This window comes from Hemibagrus wyckioides, linkage group LG03 (assembly GCF_019097595.1).
Source record: "Hemibagrus wyckioides isolate EC202008001 linkage group LG03, SWU_Hwy_1.0, whole genome shotgun sequence".
In the NCBI taxonomy this organism is placed as follows: Eukaryota; Metazoa; Chordata; class Actinopteri; order Siluriformes; family Bagridae; genus Hemibagrus; species Hemibagrus wyckioides.
Genome location: NC_080712.1, coordinates 8,968,816 through 8,994,015, shown reverse-complemented (window position 1 = coordinate 8,994,015; position 25,200 = coordinate 8,968,816). Strand labels below are relative to the sequence as shown.

Below are 25,200 nucleotides of genomic sequence, written 5' to 3'. Positions count from 1 at the left end.
ATGGCTAGGTTTTCTTTTTAGATTTTATTATGAGCATTCATCAGCATCGTGAAATAAAACATAAATGGGCTTTTTCATATGGATGGCATGCTAAGCTTTCTGGTCATCTGAGGACATTCTGAGCATGGAGGAAAAGATGAACTGCTCGTAGCGAAGAAAGACTGAGAAACCCTTCATTGATGTGAATATTTTTTCACGCTCCAGGGCCGGCTTTCTAACGTTTATTTTTCCTCTTACTCTACCTCTTTTTTCTTTTTTTTACTCCCCTCAGTCTGTCTTACTCACTCTGTCTGTCTCCCTCTGTCTGAACTCGCTCACTTTTTCTCTGTCTCATTACCCAAGGCGCGTGGCATGTGCCGCAAGTCGTCCTTTCTTCTCCATTAATTGGGTTTGGTTACATTTAAGGCCTTTGGCCAAAAGGCTGTCCTGCCAATAACACATTCCATTTTCAACACTCCAGTGAAGATGGCAGGCTTTGCTTGTTTTCTTCAATGCTAATTGGTTATTTATTTAAGCATCTAATTTTATGGTTGTATCCCAAACAAGCGCATTGGTGCTCTGTGGCTTGTTGAGATGCTTTGAAGGTACCAGGGCAGTAGAATGGTGTGTTTTCACCTTTTGTTGTGTAAAGGTCATGCATTCCTACTGATCTGAGCGGGAACACCTGGCCCAGCCCCGCTGTGTAGGCAGTGCTGGGTGTGTTCCGCCTTTGGCCTTTTAACATCTTTTGTTTAAGCAGCTAAACAGGCTTAAGCTTATAGCTAGATCGTCCCAACTATCAAAAAGAAAATCTGTTGTTGCTTCTGTTATTGCTTGTCTGTCGTATGAACCTCTTGTAGTTGTATTGTTTAGAGATAACTCTCAATTGTTCATTGTTCTTTTTTTGCTGATTCTTTTTATTATGTCTGTGTGTCCGTCTCATCTGTCTAAACCACTAATCAGACTGAACCAAAATTCCTCCTCAGAAGGTTAATGGTGCAAATAATAAAAATTCACTTCAAACGATAGTTTTGCTTCTCGCAGAGTTCGTTGGGGTGAACTTTGCTCCTGGAAATCTGCAATCCGAATAAATAGGAAACAAAAGAGCTGGTTGTCCTTTAAAATGTTAAATGGACAAACTGCAAATTATTTAATGTTACTGCCACAACCTTTGCATCCTTATTTTCATAATATTGCTTGACACACAAATCTACAAATCCACAGATCAGTTATCTAGTGTTCTAGGTGTCGGTTACCACTGGAATCACATGCCCCCAGGACTGCCTATAGTCATGATTTTTGCACTATCCTAGCGAAGGCAGAAGCTTAAGCTCCTGTTGGTGGAATTGAGTGCAGGTATGACGGCAAGCTTTGCTGACTTTTACACAGTTTTATTAGGCTGAGAATCCGGCTTCAACATTTCATTTCCCTGACTGAGTGAACCGTTTCGCTCATGCTCGACTGTAGCCGTGAGCATCACGAGTCCTCATTGCATATAAATTACAGAAGTGGGAAGCGATTATCATAAAAGTCCTGCTTCCTCTTTTTTTTCCCGCATGTCGCAGAAGTGGGATAATTGAGTTGAGTACAAAATGTAGTAAGGAGGGAGGGGGGGCATTTGGAGAATTACCGCGAGAGCAGTTTAAACATCACCGGTTAGGAGAATGTTGACTAGCCTTTTCTACAGACACCTTTGAGCGCTATAGCAGGATTTTTTAACACCACTCTGTTTTCTGTCTTTGTCTTTCTCCCTCTCGTTCTCCTTCCGTCTCTCTACCTCGGAGTTTCTGTAGGACTTTGGCCAGCTCAAGTTCCGCACAATGAAATTTCTCTTAAAACCACATCTGAGGTTCTTGTGAAGCCAAGCCTGGTTATAAAACTCCAAATGGAATAGCTTCTTTCCAGTCCGTGGCCACCTCTCCCCAAATATGAAAAGACAGGCTTAAGCCTATTATTTTTCCTCACAATAAAGAATGAAATGGCGACAGGGACTTCCAGCATGGCTGCCTTACACTCTATACCATCCCACCCAGTCTGTGTAAATGTAGCATCCATGAGATCTGGGGCAGAGTTGCCATGACGCCGACAACTTCAGTTCCTGTGGTCACCACATCCTGGGCTGCATCAGTAAAAGTGTTTGCACAGTCCTCGATAAATGTGTCAAACCCTACGTTTTATTAAAGGCTGCGGCTTTGCAAATTAGACTGCGTGCTATGTAGAAGGACTATATTTTGCAAGATTTATTTGATTGAACCTACTGCTCAAGGGCTCTTATTTCAGACAACGTAAATATTGTGACTTTCTAGCTCCTGAGGCTGTGCGTGTGTGTCACATTAGCCTAGCTGTTGAAGTGATGCACAGTGCCGGGAGTTTATTAAGAAGTTGAGTAAAATGCACTTTGACAGCTGTGACTGGGCGAGTACAAAGATCCAATATGCCATCGAAGGAAATGCAAGAGCTCTCCACTCTTCTGATTTGCTGCAAGTCAACAACCTTACACTAGCTGGATAAGAAGCGCTGTGTGTGTGTGTGTGTGTGTGTGTGTGTCACTGAGAGAACAGCTCATTTTCATGAGCATTTTGATGACAGCCCCCCTCTCAGCACTTCCCCATTCTCTTCTCTACTACTCGTCTTTCTTTTCTTTTTCTCCCCACTGTGAGACAGGGATGGGGGGCTTAAAGAAAAATCCGCCCGCTTCTTATCTCCTTCCCACAGGAAAAGCCAATAGGAGCTGAAAGGCGTAAAATAAAGGAAGAAGCATGCATGCTGTCGTTCAGGCCTCAAGTTCGGACCTGCCTCAGACTACAGGCCTCGGGTCGCACGTTATAAGTAGAGGCTGGGTCGTGGTTAGTCTTCCTATGCTAGGATACCGTTGGCTACTCCTCCACCTGGTTTAGTCCTGACCTTTAAGCTTAGTCATAAACAGGCTTACCATGACACATACACAATCACAGACCCTGGTTCTTATTTTTCTCATGTAACAAGCACACTTTCTGGAAATGTGAAGTTTTTGTTATACTATCAGTGGTTAAACGATGATTAAACAAAGCAGAAATATTAAATTGCTAACAATGATGTAAACCTAACAAGCCCAGATATTAAGTTCCTGTTGCTAACTGATGTCTTATTAGCCTTCGTTTCTCATTTCTTCTCTATTATTTTGCCATGCTTGGACAAGAACATAGTGCTCCTTGGGGCAATGTGATGCCAGCCACGAGAGACTCCCACACACAAACTCCCACGCCCTACGGCTTGAAACCAGGCCGTCTCATGAACCAATAATGCTACCTTCCACCGCCCGCTTGGCCTCTCTTACCAATTAGCGGGTCGAGAATGTTGAGCTCTGCTCACAAATTAGGACAAACTAGTCATTTGAACCCAGCCCTACCTCCAGGACCACAATGGCCGTTTCGAGCTCACCCGGCCTGCACAGGCTGGTCAGGAGCATAATTTACTGGATGGGAGAACATCAGCCTCAGGACTCTAAAATAAAATAAAGCTCATTGGCCTTTACCGACTGTGTGAATGCTAGAGACTTATTTTTATATATATTTTTCCTGTCAATCCTCCAAAGCTGACAATGAAATTTGGTCATAAGTGGTTCATTTGGGTTACATGAAACGGATAATCATTATGGTAACATATACATCCTGATGTGATGTTGGGGTTGCTGTGTGTATGCGTGGGTGTGTATTAGTGTGTGCTGTTTAGTGTCAAGACATTGGCTTTGTGAGTCAGCCTGCAATCCTGTGTGTGTGTGTGTGTGTGAGAGAGTTGAGGCCGCTGCTGACGTGATTAACCCTGCTTAGTTCCACCGCAGACGGCCGGAGCTCTGTAATGAACTCCCTTATTCACCGGCTAATGATTCCCTTTGATCTCCAGCCCCGAGACCTCTGCTCTGCCTCTGCCCTGTGGCGCTCCCTTCCTCCAGCTCTCCCTCCTCCCTCCTCTTTTCCTCCCTCCTAAGTATTGCAGTGGAAATATTTGGTATAATTGAGAGAATGTTGGTGATAAAGCATGGCATGTTAGGTCACCACTTTTTAGTCTTTTAACCAGGGCATACTGCAGATAAGAGCTAAGCAGTGATCACAACAAACATCAATGTAATTTTCATTAAATGGGAAAAAAAGAAGCAAAAGGAAAGGATCTGATGTGTTTCATTTAACTGAGTGAAGTCAAAGGCGAGATCTAGCCCTCCTTTTTATTTATTTATTGCTTACAATAAAAAAAAAAGCATGAGGAAAAGACAATTAAGTGGAGCTCAGATCAGAATTTGATTTGATATCGAACGCTAGGTTGCACGTTGCTTATCGAAAGCACATCACAAGCGTCATGCATAACCATCTCATTTTTAAGAAAAGAGTGACGTGACAATCCAGTGTGATCATTGCTTTAATGTTGTGATGTTTTATAAACTAAAATCCTAATGTGTCCCCTCCTACGTTTGTGTCCTGCAGTCAAATAAGGTTCCTGTGGTGCAGCCGTCCCATGCAGTTCACCCCCTCACACCTCTGATCACCTATAGCGATGAGCACTTCGCCCCTGGCCCTCACTCCGCGCACCACCCACAGGACTCCAAAGGTATACACATTCTCACACATAGACACACACACACCTGCATGTAAAATGAATACATTCGATTCATCCCAGAACAGCAGTGAGCTGAGTTCCATATTGTCCTTCTTCGGCTCAGCAGCTTAGAGCAGCTGGAGGAACTGGATCTGTGGGGGTGGCAGGGGGTCTGGCAGAGAACTGCACACAAGCTCAACTCCATATGTGCTCCTTCCGGCAGACGTTTGTTTCTGCAGCAACTCAATATGAGGGAGGAAAAAGATCGAAGGAATGAGAGAGAGATAGGGAGGATGTGGTGATGTCGTGGAGGTCTAGTGAGCTATAAATATCCTCAATGAAGTCGCACACCATATGAAAACATACGCGCGCGCACACTTTTTTTTTTTGCCTGATTCTCAGCATCAGTGAGCCGTCCATTGTGCTTTTCCAATGGATACATTCAGGAATCAGGAACTGTCTGTACACTGGTCAAGTTTCTCATTATGTAACGATAGCAAATGTATTGACAAAACAAGTTAATGAATGTAGACAGAGTTTTCTGGAGGCTTCTGAAATGCAATGCTAGTGTTAACATTAATTAACAAAGTTACAGTGAATTAACGAAATTATCTATCTACAGCAGAACGAGGTCAGCGTTTCTGAAAATCCTTAAAGCCACCAAACAGAACTTTTATAGGTTTGACTAGGATGATATCAGGCTCTACTAAAGACTGCTACATGGTCCAATAGAAAAGTTTAAAGTGTTTAGCTAGGATGGGCCAAATCCCAGGTTGCACCCTGCTATACTAAATCAGAAGCCACTGCATAAAGAAGCAAATTCTGGCAAGCTAATTCATCATATTATTTAGTGGAGTAGTATTTGGTCTTAGATACAGCTGTTGCGTGTGTGTGTGTGTGTGTGTGTGTGTGTGTGTGTGTGTTTTTAATGAGTCACAAATGATTCGTGATTATGTCTGTCCCGATGAACTTCCCATGGTGGGAAACATATTGACTTCTACAAAGTGCTTATGCTGGAGACTTACAGAAAATGTCACCATATTAACAGTTTTGCTTTGTTAAATAATATTTTTAAAACATTTATTATCAAACTTGGATTATTTGGAGCATTTGTCATAATTAAGACTACAAATCCCACAAAACAGTCTTTCAAGTCAAGTAAAGAGGCTCTTATTGTCATTTCGATCAAATATAGCTGATGTAGTACATAGTGAAATGAAACAACATTCCTCCAGGACTCTGGTACTACATAAAGACACTGAACTATGTAAGACAACACAGAACTAAGGGCAAAAGAGCAACCAAGTCCGCTACAGGATATTAATAAAGTATTATACTAAAAACATACTCCAAATAGTTAACACCCCAAACCACATGAAGTAAAGTAACAAATACTATACTATTTAGTCTGTGGTTGTTCATTTTAAATGAGTCATTGACTTGTGATAATTCACAGATGACTGCATTTGATTAATCAGTAGCCTGCACTGCTACCTCCACCCTTATATTCCAGTTTGGTACACTCAGTATCCTGGCAGGAAGGGGAACCAAAGTCAGCGCAGAAACATAGTTTCAGTTCGGGCTAGTTTGCAATGGAAATATATGATCATAGGTTTGTTACCATAACACACTGTACTACACTGTAACCAGGTGGAAAAGGTCTTTTAGAGCTTAAGGTCTGTATTTCCTTTTCCTGAAGTTGGAAGAAACCAGACCTGATCAGTTGCTTTAAAGGTGTGTGTGTGTGTGTGTTTTTGTTTGTTTGTGTGTGACACTTTTTGTACAAGCCTGTCACATCATGCATCTCTTATCTTTGGTGGCCCATTTGTTTAACAGTGTTGACTGTATTTATAAAAACATGACAAGACATGCTGTTTGCTATAGGAAAGTAATCAGTGACTCAGTGACTGTGTGTGTGTATAAAAACTTACTGTGTGTCAATATAGTGTAAAGATGAAATGCTGAAACAAATGATACTAAGTACCTCTCTCTGTGTATACAGGAATGCCTAGGCATCATCCTGGTCCAGATATTCCTAACTTTTACTCACTTTCCCCTGGAGGAGTTGGACAGATCACCCCACCACTAGGCTGGTGAGTACACACACACACACACACACACACACACACACATACACACACACACACACACACAGCTCATCAGGCAGCCTAAATCAGCAAATGGCATCAAGATGGTGCGTGTGTATGTGTGTCTACCGCTGTTCCCATCTTGAGCTTTCTCCTGACTCAATCCTGGCCATGCGCCTCCTTGGCTCGTCCAGGCCACATGCAGCTGCTCCTCAGCTCGCCCTGGCTCCCGTGAGCTGAGCGTGAGAATCATATGAGACGGCAGGAGAAAAGAACTCGCCTAAGCAAGGGTTGAGGACTCTGTGTGCAAACACACTGAAACTGGATCGGACCACAGGCAGGCGCTGAGGTCAACCGTCCCCACTGCACAACAAATGGGAAAGTAACTAAAGATGATATGGAAGACTGGAAGCCTTTAGATTAACTTTATTTGTGCTTAAAGTTTAATTGATTATCTTGATCAATAACAAAAATACTGCTACAGAATGCAAATGTGAAATGACACACTTGATAAATAGCACAAAAAGATTTGAAAATGGTCCTCAATAGGAAATAATGGTACCTGCTGATTGGTTGCACATGCTGTATAATATGAGGCTGAGTCAAATAAAAACCTTACTGTTTTTATGCATTGTGTATTGCAAATTAGTGTCACAAAAGTTTTTGAAATAGCATTTTAGAAAACTAGATTTGTTTTGGTTCTTTGAAAATGAAGCCATTAAGATTTAACAAGGGCACAATAAGTGACTTGCATGGATCTTATTTGGTCAGTAAGTCTTTATATGGTACATGGTGTATGGTGGTAAAACACTTTCACATGCATAGCGTACTGTTGAACTAACGGAGCACCTGCAACAGTCAAGAACTTGAAGAAGAAAACCAGATTTAGCTTCCTTAACAGAGTTCACCAGTCTGTACTAAAGACAGCTCTAATCCTGGGACTTAGCTCTGCTCACAGAGCAGAAAATGACTTCCTGTTTCTGTTAACAGTAGGAGCTATCTGATGGTTAAATGTGACATAAGAGTAGCACTAACTTGTGACAAAGGATAATGGTGATGAGATTTATGTTAAGCAGTTATTTTGATTGATTCAGTGCACTACTTGCATTTTTCTGCCATGTTTTTCCTCTTTCTATCACACACACATTCACTCTCCTTTGTGGTCCGGTTCTGTTTTCAGGTTCCCACATCACATGGTTCCAGGACCTCCCGGACCTCATGCCACGGGAATCCCCCACCCTGCCATTGTCAACCCACAAGTCAAACATGAGCCTCCACATGAGACAGACTTAATGCACATGTGAGTGGTGTCCCCCCCCCCACCTCCTCTTCCTCCTCATTATCCTCCTCTTCCTTCTACACAGTCTGAGTCCAGCAAATGAAAAACAGTATACCTTTAATTGGTAGAATTAGGAAAACTTTGGTTACCAGTTTTTAAAATATTATCTTGTGGAGGTTTTTTATCATGAAATAGGCACACAATGAACTAAAAATGACTAGACTCTCAAGAGTGGCACCATCGTGACCAGATTTATAAAAGAGACATTTCATTTCAGTTGGAGCAATTAGGAGAAACGGATGGACAAAAATTGATGATACAAGCATTTCTACAATGTTTGAGTAAACAATAGCATAAACACACCACATGCCGTGATGTCCCTGGTGCCGAATCGATGTAGTCGGTCTTAATGCAATCACTAGGACTGCTCCATTTTTAGTGGAAAATAAACTAAGACCAGAAGCCAAGTTGGAAGGTGCTTCTAGATTGAACTAGACAGATGAAACAAACAAAAAATGGTTGAATTTGACAGCGGCAAGTAGTAAATCTAACCAGATTTAGTTCACTGCTTCAAAACAGCAATAGACCACATTTTTTTAGATGGGTAATTAAGCATAATCCAATTGCATCAATCTGGATCTTTTTTTTTGCTTTGATTGCCAGCCAGAGAAAAAAGAGGTGCTCTGTATATCTGAAGCCACACCCTATTGACACTGGTTTAGCCATTTTGTAGCCATGTATGAAAGTATAGCGGAGAATACAGAGTGTGCTGCATTAAGTGAGGATCGTGAAACCACACTGCTTCATATTTCGTATCTGTACCTCAAGGAAAGTTGTCGGTTAGTAGTTTTCTTGCTGCTGCATTACTGATGGAAAAAGGGAACCGTGGTACCCTTATCTTCTGCAGCGTTAATATGTATGTTCCACCTGGAAAATATAGAGCACCGTAACAAATGATTGCATGGTACATAATTGGAGCGTAATTACCTGCCAGAGAAAAGCTTTAAAGATACACTGCTGGTAGCTTTATAGATAAATGATGCATATTAAACGTACAAAGCAGCAAGGAATGGTACGGTTTAGTACCCTTTTTCTTCAAAGTATAGGTATGAGTTGTTTGACCATATAATATCTACATAATGAGCTATAAAACTCTGAGATTTCAGCTCTCCTAATATTTATTTAACATGGTCATTGTATTTTAAGTAAAATTTTAAGAAAACTCTAACGTAAATCTGAGCAGAGGCAGAAAACTTTCCATATAGATGCATCATAGTACTTGATGCACAGAGACATTTCCATGATACAGAATGTGTTCTCAGGCTTGAAAAGAGCCATAAGACTTACGATATTGATTACATCAAATAAAATGGTGACCGAGAGGGTAAGGCACTGTTCTACCTCTTCCTTTTTTCTTTCTTTTTTTAACCTACACTTATGCTTGTATGAGGTAGTTCTGTGGTAAGCTCAGATTTTTCTTTGTGGTTTGAGTTCTACATGGCATGAACTCGTACACAAATGTAGACACATTTTTTGACTCCTTTTTTATACATCTGTCCCAGACACACGGCTCAACGGTTCCCATTAGCAGCAGATCAAGACCTGCTTGTAGAATCACAGCCTCTAATTAACCTCGATTGGCTGTGGGTAAGCAGTAGTGAACAGATAAGACTCTGTGCTCCATTTGGCCCCAGGTAGCAGATCCAGTGCTGAGATAGACGTGTGCAGTTAAAAGGCATTGTAGAGGGACGACTCTTTTCCTCCATTGGCAAGAGGAGTGAAGAGCAGGGTTTGGTTGCCATTACTGGTGAAGTAATCTCTCTTTGCATGAAAGCACCCAACTGGACATGATTAAAGGCACTCTGCTAGTGAGTCGTGCAGCTATGCTTTGGGTGACCAAAGCAATCGCTTGCTTTTCTATTCTCACACGAGTTGCCGTCTCCGTGGCGTCGGCCCCGATGACGCCTCCGCCGCCCCCAAACACCCCCCTTTTTTATTGTTTCTTTATTGATTCCAAACGTACTTTAAGTGCTTTTGTGTCCTTTCATGCAGGAAGCCTCAGCACGAGCAGCGAAAGGAACAGGAGCCCAAGAAACCTCACATCAAGAAGCCTCTCAACGCCTTCATGCTTTACATGAAAGAGATGCGTGCCAACGTGGTGGCTGAATGCACGCTGAAGGAAAGCGCCGCCATCAACCAGATTCTAGGCAGAAGGGTATGTATAGAAGTTTCAATCCACCATATGCCCTTCATCACTAGCACTCCGTCTCTTTTCATTTAACAGATATTTGGATATAAGAGCTGTCACTTTGTGAAATGTAGTGTTTTTTTGCACAGGGCTTGGCACAGTCAAGCCGAGCAGTGCTAAGGTTTGCCAGGACGTGTTCCTCTTTTCGGAAAGAGAGGAACCACTGAGCATGTTTAATGCCTTAACCAAAGCCTGAGCGGTTTGAGGCAGTCAGCCACAGCAAAGCACCGTTCTGCGGTTGTGTGGGGTAATTGCCCACTGACATAGTTTGAAGTAAAGCGCCGCTAAATTGGAACCAGTGTTTTGATATGAAATCAAAGTTTTTTTCCGCCCCCTTTTTCCCTCGCTGTGCAAGTTAATCTCTTCATCGTGTTTCCCCCTTGCCCCCCCCCCCCCCCTTTTTTCTCGCCACCCCCCTTCCAAAATACAAATCATTTGGCAAAGGATTTTGTAGCAAAACACTAGCATGCGTCCCCTTTGCTGGGAACTTGAAAGCGTACAAGTAATGGACTGACTCTGATTTTCTTTCTCTAATCTTCCCTTTGCACCCAACAGTGGCACGCTTTATCTCGGGAAGAGCAAGCAAAGTATTATGAATTAGCCCGCAAGGAACGGCAGCTCCACATGCAGTTATACCCAGGCTGGTCTGCCAGAGACAATTACGTAAGTATCCATACATGCTGGGAAATGTGGCGTGTGTTTGTGTTTTGAGCTTCTGTCTGCATATGTGTGTTATTGCTCAGAGATGGCTATAGACATCTGTTACTAGGCCGGTCTGACTTATATAGGCCATTAAAAAGGCAGTTTTTGTCTGGTTGACCTTGTTTCTTTTACAGTAATTTTGATTTTAGGTAATTATCTCTAATCACAGTAGTCCTCTGTTTCTACACTCTTAAAATGACAGGTTAGAAAGTGTAGTGAAATCTAGCATTATTTTAGTTTTTATGCTCACTCTACCAATAATATCTTTTTTGTGGTTATTTGTTTGTTTTTTTTGGTTAGTTTGGTTTTGTTTTGTTTAATCTCTTTTGGAGCACAACTATCATATGCCTCTCATCATTAAGGGCTTGGCAGGGATAAACATACAGTTGTTCATTATACCAGTAGACCAGTCTCAATTGGTCCCACAGGTGTGACATGCCATAGAAAGTACTGAACGATTCAGATGGTAAAAAGAGCTGGACTGAATAGTATAGTATTGAAAGACCTAGATAATATTTACCAATAACAGCGTATCCTGTAGTGTTTTATTCCTTTTATACCAAAAGCAGTCTGCCTGTGAGAATACTCTACAGCTCATTCTTGTTCTTTTTAATGCTGTGGAACGGCTGTGTGGCAAGTTACAAGTTCCTCTTATCATAATTTACATTTATAGCAGCTATAAACAGTCTTTCCTCCTTTTTTTTTTCTTTTTCAAGAGTTTGTCATGTTACTGAGAAACCACAAAAATATCCTGAAATATTCCTTGTGGTAGGAATCCAACAGGCTGTCACATAGTCTGACACTGGAGACTCCTTCCATAGACATTTGAAATCCTTACCGAAAAATTACTATCACTATAGGCTTCTGTTTGTTATAAATCAGAAGATTATTAATAAAAAATAAATGAGATTATAAATTTAGGATTTGACTTCTAGCTGGCACTACATAATAGCTGCTGTAGGAAATAAATCAACATCTTCAATCCCACTTCTGACATTGATAACAAGGAATTTCCCCCTGGGATTAATAAAGTTCTTTGAATCTTGAATCTTCTGACCAATTAGTTTTAAGAATTCAACAGTGCTGTGGTATTATGTATTGGCAAATACAAAAGCAGTCCAAATTCAACAATACTGAGTGTGTTATTGTACATAGAATTATAAATCGTTCTCCAAAGCATGCCTTATACTTCTCACATTGCAGTGCATTTGACTCCTTTGAATCTCAAGAGATTCTGCTCGAGCAGTGAAACAATTCAGGAAATGATGGACATGAACAATTTAAGTTGAACCAGTCACAAAGCTAGTAGGAGCAAACAAGGCTAAGAAACACTTCAAAGAGGGATGAACCTTCCACTCAGCTGGTTGCATTAGCAGCGGCCATACAGCTGTATTTAACTACGCTAAGCACTATGAGCCTATCCCTCCTCTGTCATGCACGATCGTTCACTGCTCAGAGTTTCATGGCTCTGTCAGCCACAGCTAGAATACACAGATTAGCTGCTGAATAAGTGGATTATCAGACTTTTACAGCAGGCAACCAAAGCACGCCTGATATTGGACCGCAAAATGACGGCACAGAGCGATCTATACCTATAGTCACCCTGCTAGGGGATTTAGGGTAAGCTACAAATCCTCAACCAATCCCGACTTCTGGCTCAAGAGCAGTGATCTTCATGGAATTAGAGCAGACCAGAGTTTTTATTCCAATGTGTGACTTTTGGATTGATCATTATTTCCTAATGTCTTGTAGAAGGATTAGTGGGATGTGTTTGAATTGTAACGCTTTCACAGACATAGAAGATTGAATAAGGTAAAGTACAGAAAGATAAATGGGTTGAAGGGAAAGTGTACTTTCAGTGTTTGGTGAAGAGTGAGCATGAAATCTCGAGTGGTCAGGAGGGTTTGAGCTGTATTTTTAAGCCTTATTCTGGATATTTTCTAGGGAAAGAAGAAGAAAAGAAAGAGGGAGAAGCTCCAGGAATCAGCCTCAGGTAAAAACCTTCCACTCGCCTACTTTGCTATATTTTCCTTTTCCACTCCTCTGCATTTGGCTCCCTTCTTTCAGCAAATGTACTGTACAACTTCTGGTTTGTGACTATGCTGCCAGTGCTGCATGCTCTACTCTCAACTATCTAACCATATCTAAAACATGCCTTTATCAGAGTGTTAGAACTTCAGTGCAATTTCAGGGCACCTTCTCAATCTTTAAGGTAGATTTTAGACTAGCACAGGTTTAGAAAGGTTGTATGCCGATTGTGCTAGCACTGCAGCAGCACACTTCCTGTCGTCACTCATGCTTTCCATTCCTCCATCCATCTGTCACTTCCTCCACATGACTCACAGTCTTTGGGATTAGTCTGTCCATTCTTCGATAAGACTCAACTCCCTCAGGCTTTAACTCTCTTTCTCTGCCCTGTCCTTTTGACTTCTACAAAGCAATACTATAGTGACTTTGATTCTTATTTACTTGTTCTGTGTATTTGTATAGCAATCAATATGTTGGTTTTTTTTTTTGTCTGATTAAAAGGAGTGTAAGATATTAGTGAATGTGTTTTTGATGCAGATAATTTACTAGTCTGTCTGTGCTTATCAAATTATTCTTTATGACTACACACTCAAGGTACAATGTTAAACCACCATCCCCTCTTTTGGTTAAAGACTTCCATTTTCTGCAGGTACAGCCCAGAGAATGAAAACGGCGTACATCTGAGCAATGGTAAGAGGCCCTCCGTGTCCGTATATTAACCGTCTCTTAATACAGACTAATCCTAAAGCTTCGCCAGTGTGTTTGCGTACACTCATATATTCTACCAACCACACTTAACATATTCACTATATAGTCAAAGGTATTAGTATTATGACCATCACACCCATATGTGTTTGTTGAACATCCCATTCCAAAATGATAGTTAATGATGGATTTGCCCCAACCACCCCAACTCCTTTAGAGTGGCTGTGGGGATTTGTTTACATTAGGCCTAATAGTGAGTTTGAGGCACTGATGTCATGTGAGAAGGACTGAAGTGTACTGTAGTTTATACCAAAGGTGTGTTCTCTGGGGTTGGGGTAAGGGCTCCATGAAGGCCACTCGATTTCCTCCACATTAACCTTGCAATCAGTGCCTTCTTGGAGATTGCTTTGTATACAACAGTGTATGCCCCATTAGTTCCAGTAAAGGCAATTTTTAATGCTACATCATACAAAGACTTTCGGTCAAGTGAGAGCTTCCAGTTGGGTGGCGAGAGTTTGGGGAAGAACCACATATGCAAGTGATGGTCAGGGGTTCACATACTTTTGGCCATATAGTGTAGATATAGTGCATCATCCAGTCAACTGTATCTATTCATCCTTTTTTAATGCTATTTATGTTTAACACATACAGCTTTTGCTCACTTTAAAGGTGCAGTTTGTAATTTCTGAAAAGTGGTTAAAGACCTGTAATAACCGTATGAAAAATACCTTTTTAACACTAATACATCTTGCTTGTTTCTGCATCTCAGGCATCTTTTCTGGCCTTGAAATTAGCTCAGTTCTGTTCTTTTCTCATCCTTTAAGCTAGTAGTCTCGTTTTTTAAACTTCTACTTTCCCTGAAGGTTTTTGACCTTTCCTTCTTCACTGCTGGAAAGCCTGTTATTGCACTATTGCCTGAACTGATAGATTACACTTTGGATAAAAATATTTTTGCTCTTGTTAGAGAACATCTGTGCAAAATAATAAGTACAATACGATCCATATTTGTGTTCTACATGTAATCCTTATTGTACACAGACAGATAGAGTTGCCATAGTCCTTCTCTTATCTTTTGTATTTAAAATCTTGAGTACAGATCTAGAGCAAGCCTTGCTCTGTGTGTGTGTGTGTGTGTGTGTGTGTGTGTGTGTGTGTTAAAGAGGCTGGCTTTAAAAGAGCAGACCCAGATGTGATCTTTCTTTATCCTCCCATCCACCCACATGGCCCGCATGTGTAATGCGGCAAGCATCATGAATGACGGGAGTCATTTGCCCGCAGTTTCTGTGTATGATGGACTTTTTTGGCTGTGTGGAATTCTAGAAACAAGACAGTGATCCTCTTTCAATTAGGCAAAAGTCCACAGTAGTAAACCCACCCCTGGCTATATCAAGCAAGAGGGCCTTCTTGCTGTCTTTCATAAAAAAGTGCCACTGTATCCTGTTATTCCGCTCCCTCTGTCTGCAGCGAAAAGTACGCAGATGTGACAAATCTGCTCTGCGAATGAGATGAAAGCCACCAGACAAAGGTTTTATGGTCGATCGATTCGCGACCCTGTGGCTCGCTCTGAACCCAAATCGGAACGCTTTTCTCCTCCGCTTTTCTTCTTCGCGGGCTCGGGGGCCACTGGCAAGAAAGCCGTCTATCCCTGATCCAATAATTAGTAGTGCCGAGCAGACGGGGGATGGACACCCTCGCTGATTCATTGTGACAGCCTTAAACTAATATGCATAATACCAAGAATACTGCTGCTACCCTGAAAGCCCTCAATTTATGCAGATCTCAAGAGCTGGATTGAGGTTAGCTTAGCGTAGGATCCCCGAAACATTTTTTTTTTAACGGAACTTATTTGTATATATTTTTTTTCTGTCTATTTTTGTTATCTGCCTTCTTCTCATACAAGGAAAGTAACATGACTGTTTCTAACAGCGTGTATTAAGTTACAGTTAATGTAAACTTTATTTATTTTGTTTTTTTTATCTTTTTACTTAGACAACAAGTTAATGACTTTTTGTATTAGAGAAACATTGCTGTTATTATATTTGGAGCTATTTTGGAATCAAATGTTTCCGCATAATCCTTTGAAGTTGGATATAAAGCATTTTGTTGCTGTTTTTATTTATTTTTCCATCATGACCCAAAAATGACAGGCCACTTAAACAGAGTAAACTCTGTGTGTGTCTCTGTGTGTGTGTGTGTGTGTGTGTCTGTGTGTGTGTGTGTGTCTCTGTGTGTGTGTGTGTGTGTGTGTGTGTGTCTGTGTGTGTGTGTGTCTGTGTGTGTGTGTGTGTGTCTCTGTGTGTGTGTGTCTCTGTGTGTGTGTGTGTGTCTCTGTGTGTGTGTGTGTGTGTCTCTGTGTGTGTGTGTGTGTCTCTGTGTGTGTGTGTGTCTCTGTGTGTGTCTGTGTGTGTGTGTAAACTCATATTAGGCTATTTGAGAGTTCTAATAATAATAGTAATTTTGCTATGCCTGTGTTCTCAATTATCCATCCTCCTCAGCCTGTCTTTGGCCATGCTGCTTTTAATGACCCTCTGATTTGCTTTGAGCTTTCAGATTATTATCTGTGCGGGGACACACATGGCCTCCAGGCTCTTACTTTTTTCCCCCCCATGTGTGTTTTAGAGGGGTGGGGAAATGTTATGTAAGGAATAAAACACAACAGGGCTTGGTGTTACAGGAAAAATTGTCGAGGACAGTGTGGCATGTTATGGTTCAACACAAAGCTGAGTATTTACACATCACATCATATCCTGTTTTATCTCACTTATACTAAAGGGGGTGGGACATTTTGGAAAGTTTCCACTCTTAACAAAAGTGTGAAATGAACATCACATCATATCAACCATTGCATATGTTTCTTTGTTAACTACCAGGACATTTAGAATCCATTAATTATGATACCTAAATTATATTACATAACTTCACATTGCATAACTTTACATTACAAAGGTCTGCCATACAAAATCCCTTGTGATTTAGCTGTTATATAAAATCAGTAATGAATTAAAATGATATGAAACATCCAACTACAAACAGCAACTCTGGCGGAATATATACAGAGAAGTAATCAGATTTCAGAATACAACACTGCTGTGATATAAATAGCAATAATGAGCAGTTTACTGGAGCTGTGATTAAGGCATTAGTATGAGTCTCCATAATGCACTCCTTTTGTAGCCACCTGGAATCTGAGCCCACGTCTTGGTCACAGGTACCATAATACGCATATGAAGAGAGACACTTTGTAGAGCTTTTGCAAAAATGCATAGCTCCAGAGTTTGTTGTTGCTGCTGGCAGGCTGCTGGGTAAGGTTTGCCCTGAATCTGGGCGCGGCTGTGGAGGGATTTCAAAGCTGTGTGTGTTTGTGTGTGTGTGTTTCAGAGCATGTCTGAGGGAAGTGTGGGAAAGTTATAGAGGTAGGGGTGCTGTGGAGTACAGGGCCAGCTCTGAGGAATGAAAAGAAGAGCTGTTTCAGAGCAAGCGTCAGCCTCTCTCTGTGTCTGTGTCTCTCTCTCTCTCTCTCACCACCCTCTGATGTGAGGGCAGGAGTCAGCTGTCAGCCTTTGATGAGAACGAGGGAGAGAGTGAGGGAGAATAGAGGAAAATGAGAATCCCTCATGCACTTAAATGATAAAGACTGTGTTCTTTCGTTTTCCTTTTCACACTTTGTGAAGCAGTGAACTCGTCTCTCTCTCTCTCTCTCTCTGTACATCACTGTCAGGTGTTTAGCATGTCACCTTCTCTCTTTGTGGAAAACATATTTAAGCTGCGACTCTTTCCCTGTCCAAACCCTGTTCTGTGCTCTGTCCAGCTTCCTCAGACTGTACCATTTTCAAGCTCCAGTATAACTGAATGGAATATCTTCCCAGATGGATTGAAATGTCCCAGTGGAGGAAAAATTGCTCCTGCTTTGAAGAAAGTTGCTCAGGCACTCCTGATTTTAGAGACTGCTTCCTACACCCAAGCCTTTAATCACTTTCACTAACTGAAAGTGGGAATTCTGTATGAGAAACCAGTGGTGCTGCCTATGCTGCTGTCAGGGAGGCGTCAATCAATAACCTCATCAACAATCTCATGTTTGAGAGATGACGGTTAAAAATGTGCTGCAGTGTGAACAATTGTCTGTTGTATTACTGCAGCTAATAAACGTACAGGAGTCATTTGTAATTTTTGTAGTCCTCTACTGCCCACACAAAGTGAAATCAGGATCTTCCCCATAGCCCTCTGTTAAACCAACTACATGTCATGGTGTATTTAATGAAAAAGGGATGATCTTGTGTAGTTTTTTTCTTGGAGGTGGACCTGAATTCCAGAGACAGACTGTAGAATCTGTCCCCCCCAGAGACGGACTGTAGAATCATTCAGTTTTAGGTGACCTTTTCACTGAAACTATATCAGTCATGCATTTGGAAAGAAATTGGTTAAGGATTCTTTGAAGATTCTGTAGGGGTGTCCCCAGAAATACAAGCTTCTGTTTAAAATCTGCATATTTTCAAGACTGCATGCCAAACGCAGCATTGCCAGTCAACAAGCATATAAAACACATCAGATTTCGCAAATCCAAACCGATAACGATCCTGATGTTTGGTCCCGTGTAAGTGCATGACTCAACAGCAACAGCTGCATTGTAAACAGAAGTGGAGGCCAGAGACTTTTCTTCAGACACTGAGTCTGCTATCGGCACATCAGAGGGTTGAGACATCCCTGTGTGTTGTGATGTCTTCTCCATTTCCTCTCACTCTCATTCTTGCTGTCTCTCTCTCTCTCTCTCTCTCACACACACACACACACACACACACACACTCACCAGCGATGGAGCGATGGAGTTTCTCTAAATCTGGCTCCTATTGTGAATGCAGGCGGAACCTCCCCCCCTTTTCCTCCCCACTATGAGCAGCTCTTTGAAGCCTGCCGCTGGTGGAGGCGAGCAGTCATTGTGCTGCTCTTTGATAGTGCCGCTCTGGCCCTCAGTTCTGGCAGCGCAGGGCCACGTCGGCCCTGGGGCCCCTAGCCACCACAACCTCAGATGTGGGCTGATCTTCCATACCACCCCCATTACAAACACACACCCATCCTCATTCCTGCTGACCTCCGTCCTCCCCCACCAGCACATGCTTGAGGTTTGGGGAAGTAATCGTCTTCCTGCCTCGCTCCAGTGCATGTAGGCTCTACCTTCATTCACATGCGTCTTATTCGTTTCCTTTTTCAACTGAATCCTCATAGCATATGTGTAAGAGGGAGACCCCTGCCTCACGCATATATGCCTGCATCACACACACACATGTACGCGTCTAGTTTTGGTGATTGCAATGGAGGTATAAAGGCATAATTGTGCTGGGGCTTTTCCTTTTAATGTTACTGTCTCTGTGCCAGATGAACTGCTGACAGAACAAAGTACTTTGTTCAAAAATCTCGTTTTTTCCCAGGTGCCATTTTATTACTGGGCCCCAGTGTTTAGCGGCTTCCCCCGAGCACTGGCCCACTCGCAGCGGCCGTTTGATTTTATGGACTCGCTGCTTTGCAGGGCATTGCCAAACCAAACGCCTAGCCGAGCATTGCAAGGCCAGGCCACTGGCACAGCGTCAGGAGAGAAGGAGAGAGACAGGAAGAGGGAGGGAAAGAAAGAGAGGGGGGCTTTCCAGTTGGCTGGACTTAACACAACCCAGATTATGCTCACGCACACACTCTCATACACTCAGTCCGTAGTACTTTATTCAGGCCGCTCTTGCCCGCCTGCCAGAGTTGGACAGTGATGTCATACACACTTTGATCTGTTTTATTTCCTCTCGCCGTTTCACAGATTTTTTTTTTTTTTTGGTGCACAAGTATGTAAGTAGCACTTGGGAGCAGGTTTGTGCAGGTACTCCACTCTCTGCTGTAGCCTCGTGACCTCAACAGGTCTTCCCTGTCTTCAGCAAAAAAAAAAAAAAAGTCCACTGCACTGCATGTGGGATTCTTTTGGTCAGCTTATTTTCAGAGTCTTTTTTTCGGAGAGAAACCCAAACCGCCAGTGTGGGAGAGCAGAGCGGAGAGGGAGGTGTGTCGGCTCCAGCTGCAGGCTCTTTGATTTGGCCCGGGAGGTGAACGGGCCGATTGAGGGACCCAAGGCCGTGCCAGTTATCTTAACCTCCCACACTTCAAAGCCTGCCTTGCTTTGCCTTGCCTTTCCTCACCGCCAAGAAAAGGGAGAGTAGATGAGAGAGAGTGAGAGAGGCTGGCTCTCGAAAACAGAGGAGCATTTCAGTTCATGCGACTTGGTGCTGGATATTCTGCAGCGCTAAAGCCCGTGAATCCTAGCACTTGTATTGAGGTGGGCAGTGCGAAGCCGTCTCAACCTCCCTCATTCCCTCCCTCGCTCCCTCTGCCCCTGGCAGGAAGGGCAGCCAGACCTTTTCATGTGTGGCCTGGAAGGAAAGTGCGCTCCAGGAAGGGGGCATGGGCCGCTCGGGAGCTTTGAGGTGCAGGGATGAAAAGAGGGGATGGAGGAGGTAAATAGAAGCACCAGGAAGCTTTGGTCTCTGCCGCCCTGCTCTGCCTCTCTCTCCTCTCTTCTCTCTCTCTGGGAAAGGAACCCGGCTATCATCCACACATGGTAAAGCAGTAAAGAAGTGTGCATGTGCGTGTGTATGTGCGTCTGTGTGTGACACATTTAAACAGTGGACTTGTATCTGGAACTCTTACCTCAGCTCATGGGAGTGCTGCTCCTCTATTATCTCCCTTTGATCAGAAATTCCATTTGATGCACTCCTCAAATAAGTCCATAAAGCCTGTCAATATGCGCAATGGAGTCTGTACCATTGAATTCTTTACGACGCATGGGAGTCCAATCAGGTTAACGCTCCACTTCCGGATGATTTTCTGAGTGACGAATGATTTTTCGGATCCCTTTCAAGGCTGGAGGACATCGATAGGAGCGCTGAATGCTCTTTCCTACCTGTCCATAAATATGTAAATATGAGTACTTAAAGCAGCTGAAAAACTATAATTAATTAGCTTGCAGTCCTCCTAGTTGACCAGTACATCACCATATAGAACATCATCTATAATTAAGGCATCACTGGAAGTCTCTCTGCTGACTGAAGGTCATAATCGATCAAACACTGAGAGTTCGATTTACTTCGTGCTTCACATTGTCAGTCTTTAAGTATTAAAGAGTTGCTGTGCACTGCATATGAATGAAACTATTTAAAGATGCAAAAGATTGCATAAACTTAGAGCAGAACCACAACGCCGATGAACTCCTCTCATTTGAGTCACAGATTTATCATCTTCAAGGGCATGTAATGTACTGCCTTTTAAAGTCTGCTTTTTGCTGACCTTTTTTCAAAAGATTGTACCTGTCTGAAAGATTGTACCTGCACTCGCAACGAACTCATTCAGGGTGTGTTTTCTTTGTGTTGAACAGGAGGAAAACGAACTGCTTTCTCCTCATGCAAAGCGAAGCCAGCAGCTTCGGGGGCCCTTTTGGAGATGGAAGCCTGTTAGATGACCTCTGACCCCTTCTGCGACCTCTTGACTCCCCCCGCTGACCTCTTGGAGGGCTCCAGCTCTTGAGTGCGCTCCTCTGCTGTAGAGACACTGAACTGAAACCACAGACAATCGCTTCCTGCCTAGACCCGCTACTATTTTACACACACACACATGCAGACAGACAGACAGATACATACTTAACCCTGACTAGATCCAAACACACACACACACACACACTTCGTTTGGGGTTTACGTTCGTATTAGCTTATTGCTCCCAAAGTCCAAGTTATTGCACTGATCATGTCTTCATCCTAACGCACAGAATCACCACACACACGTGCAGAGAGGCTATAGAAATCGATCACACACCTTTCCACACCTGTCCCTAAGTTATTTTAAATTATTTGGCACCCCTGTTTTTCTGTATGTACAGTTCATCCCGAGCACCGTCTCACTTTTTTCACCCGATGATGTAGCATTTCAGGGGCCCGGTTTTCAGGAGCGTTCTCTTCAGGCATCAGACGGATCATTTCTTCTCGACTCGCAAACTCTCAAGACTATTTCATATTTCAACCAGTGGGTGCAGAATAAAAAACAAAACAAAACAAAAACAACAAAAAGGATCAAAGTTTTGACTTTTATGGTTTCAAGATAAATTTTGAATGCTTTTTTTTGTATTTTAAAAATATTCATTTCATCTCTTGGTGTATATTTTAAATCATTTTGTTTTGTTTTTTTTTAATCTTTATTTTTTATATATATACTGGTGTATATATATAAATATATATATATAAAAAAGAGAATAAGCTTTGCGATAGGAAAGCTGTTCTGTTTTTCTTGCAGAAACGACCTTCTTTCATTTGAGAACTGTAACTAATGATGACCTCCCAGTGCTCAGATGTAAAATAATGCTCAGTATGTGTACTTTTAATGAAAAATGTCCGGATATGTCTCTCTTGTTGGTATTTTTGCAGGCAGCGTTAGGACATGCGTGTTCAAGTGGGTACTCAGAGGCCTATATTTTATTGTTCTGAACAGACAAATGAAGCAGATATATATATTTACCCCAGCACTTGCCGGTCTCTTTTATTGCGATGTTCTCCTGTTTCCTCTCTATCTGCTAGATAATAGTGTGGTCTTTTTTGCCATGTTGTTTATTACATGCAAGCATTTCTGTAACATTTTGATTTTACATTCTATTTTTTAGTATTATCGGATGCGTTTTCTTTTCTTTTTTTTCCCTTTCTTTCTTTGTTTGTTTATTTTATTTTTTAATTCGTCGTCTTTTCGAATCACTGTCATCTTGGTTTAGCACTTTGCTTCCAAGTGGTCACATTTGAACTGTGTTTCTACATGCCTTTTTTAAAAAACACAAAAAAAAAGACAAAAAAATAAATCAGCATCTTTGACTGAGCCTTTCTCTTCGGTACATTTGATTCTTACGCCTGCAAACCGCGCTGTCCAGGAGAAAACTCATATTTCTCCTATTGGAGAGATGGAGAACGCGGTCTTCTAAAGGAGACGAGGAACTGCAAAGGTGCATTATGAAGTGCTGATTGTAAAATGTCTGAAAATGACCTGGTGGTTGGTGAAATTATATGATGATTTAAACTATTCAATCTAGAATTAGATAATAGCTTGACCTTAAATCCGGTTTGATGAGAATAATCATTATGTTTTACTTCATGATGATACAGAAGTCAAGTTTCCAGCTTTATTATTAGTAAACAGTTTAGCAGAATGAAGATTTTCACTAAAATAGGCTGGTGATTGAGTAATTCTATGATTTGGGGTCCAACTGCTAGGACATTTTCTACTTGTGTTAAGTACAGCATAATGTATATGCATGTTTCAGATGTTTAACCCTCCCAGCTCACTATAACTGCACTTTAGCTCGAAATATTAACGGTAAAATCCCCAAAAAACCACATTTTTTCTGCATTATTGTGTGAATCCAATTCTAATCTCATGCTTTAAAAAATGCTGTTCCATTATAGATGATGGAAAAAAAATGTACATTTTAAATGAACACCCTACAACGTTGCATCATGTGAATTTCCTGAGGCTCACAGGAAGTAGAAAAGCACTCTTTTGTTCTTGTTTCTTTATTTTCGATCAGACTCACTCAGTAACATGAAGTGACAGCTTGAAAATACAACCCTCTTACTCAGATTCCCTGAAAATTATAGATAGAAGAAAAGTCTGCGTTCTCATACGTTTATGCGATTTTCTGACTGATGAGGTCCTTTTAAAAATTTGGACACTTTTACCTAATTTGGACCCTGTGTCCCAAATGATAGTAAATTATTAATTTAAATAAGAAGTAAAAAAAAACAACCTTTTCCTTATAAAAAAAAGTCTAAAGTCCTTATAATATCATACTATTAGTAAGGATCCTAATTAACCACATTTTGTGTATTTGCTAAAACATTAAACCTCAGTTAAATTTTGTACTAAAAACCTGTCGCTTTTAACTTTGTTACTCGTATTAGTTTTTGATTTTTCTTAGATTACTGTTACATTTTTCCCCCCATTATTTAAAGGACTAAATGGCTCCACAATCTTGAATTAATCCGTATGCATTAATTACAAAAAAGGAGGAAATAAAATCAGTGATTTGTAGTGTAGCTCCATCTTGTGTTTCTAGCCATGATTCCGTGTCTCCAGCTGAGCCGCTGGGAAAAGGAGGAACGAAACACAAAGTTTATTTTACTGTAGATTTATTTATTATTAATGCATTTATGTCCCCTTAATGATTTTTTGACCTCTTGTTATGGTGATATGGGATGAGATTCCTGCTAAATTCAGTATTCACTAGTAAAACAGTTACCCAGGAGAAAAGCAGTTCACTGAAGAGGGAAGGATGTGGGACGTGCAAGACGTGCGTTTATTTCTGGTATGGTAGCAGTTTGAATTTACAAACCTTGGCCTTGTGAGCCAACACAAAACAAATGTGTAGAACTGTCGTCTCTTTGGTCAGAAAAAATACTAATAAGCTGCTTATTATTACAAAGAATTCATACCAGACATTTGCCTGGCTGGTTTCTTGGGACATACAGAATTTTGTGGTGAAATTCTGTTTTCCTTCTCTCTGTCTGCTAGGATTTTCTTGTTAGCAAGTGTTGGCACTTCTGTGTTAGTATACCAAATGATATATTTCTCCTATGGCTTCTCTGCTTAAAAAAATGACCACATTTATATGATTAGGATTATGTTTCTAAAACTGTACCAGCCAATGTTTGTTCATCAGCATTATTTAATCGAATAAGCTTTAATTGCTGCAGACTTTTCAAGACAGATGACCTTTCACGGAAGTGAAATAAATCCGTCAATGGGATCGGGTTTGGCACAAGAGCTGTTTGGACAAATGGAAAACCAAAATAAGAGGACTTCGTAATCAGGGCTGTCATGCTGCGATTTTATTTAAGCTGGAGTGAAATGTTGCAGATGGGTAGAAATGTAGGATAATGACTATTGTAAACTGATGTCCTGGCAAAACTGCACTGCTCATTGTTATCAACTGTCTTGTCAGCTGGAGAGAGATTTGGAGGCAACAAGCAAATTTTGCTGCTTGCATTCAACAACTCGACTATGTGTTGTAGAATCTTTCAGAGGTTCATGAGAAGAAAATGAATAATTTTTTTACTTTATTTTCAATAATAGTATGAAAACGAATGATGAAAGATAGGTTAAAATAAATAAATAAATAAAAACATATTGTAATAAATAAATTTCACACAAATGATTAGAATGCCCTGTAATGTCCTTGTGCGAATGCCAATTATCTACATACTGTCTAATTTATTGTTCAAAATACCCTCAACCCTATTACTTATATAACAGTAAACTGGAATGTTTGTCAGTAGACACCTTATAATTCAAAATCATTCAATGAAATCATGAGTAAAAATTAACACACAATTAAAATGATTGTTTTTGAAAGCTTCTTAATGGAGCAATGACACTAATGCGGCTAATTCCCAATATACCTATTTCACATTGTTAATCTAAATGGACAGAAATAAAGGCTATTAATAAAACAAACAAACAAAGCTCATTATTATCATCAGGCATGCTTTCACTGGCCAGCTACAATTGGGAAACTGTTTCATTTTTACTTTTACATTTACAGAGAG

General features: G+C 41.2%; 1 protein-coding gene across 4 annotated transcripts in view; it reads left to right on the top strand.

Moving 5' to 3' along the window:
- Window positions 1-22,478, top strand: part of lef1 (lymphoid enhancer-binding factor 1) — a 40,934-nt gene extending 18,456 nt beyond the window's left edge. Inside the window, exons 4-11 of one of the 4 annotated variants that reach the window (XM_058386049.1) lie at window positions 4,437-4,560; window positions 6,551-6,641; window positions 7,816-7,935; window positions 9,967-10,129; window positions 10,718-10,825; window positions 12,809-12,857; window positions 13,525-13,582; window positions 21,000-22,478. In XM_058386049.1, the coding sequence (XP_058242032.1) occupies window positions 4,437-4,560; window positions 6,551-6,641; window positions 7,816-7,935; window positions 9,967-10,129; window positions 10,718-10,825; window positions 12,809-12,857; window positions 13,525-13,559 (690 nt within the window). In that variant the 3' untranslated portion in view covers window positions 13,560-13,582; window positions 21,000-22,478. Of the gene's footprint in view, window positions 1-4,436; window positions 4,561-6,550; window positions 6,642-7,815; window positions 7,936-9,966; window positions 10,130-10,717; window positions 10,826-12,808; window positions 12,858-13,524; window positions 13,584-20,999 lie in introns of those variants that run through there. The other 3 variants (XM_058386048.1, XM_058386051.1, XM_058386050.1) reach the window with 3 other exon arrangements.
- Window positions 22,479-25,200: the final 2,722 nt, after the last annotated feature.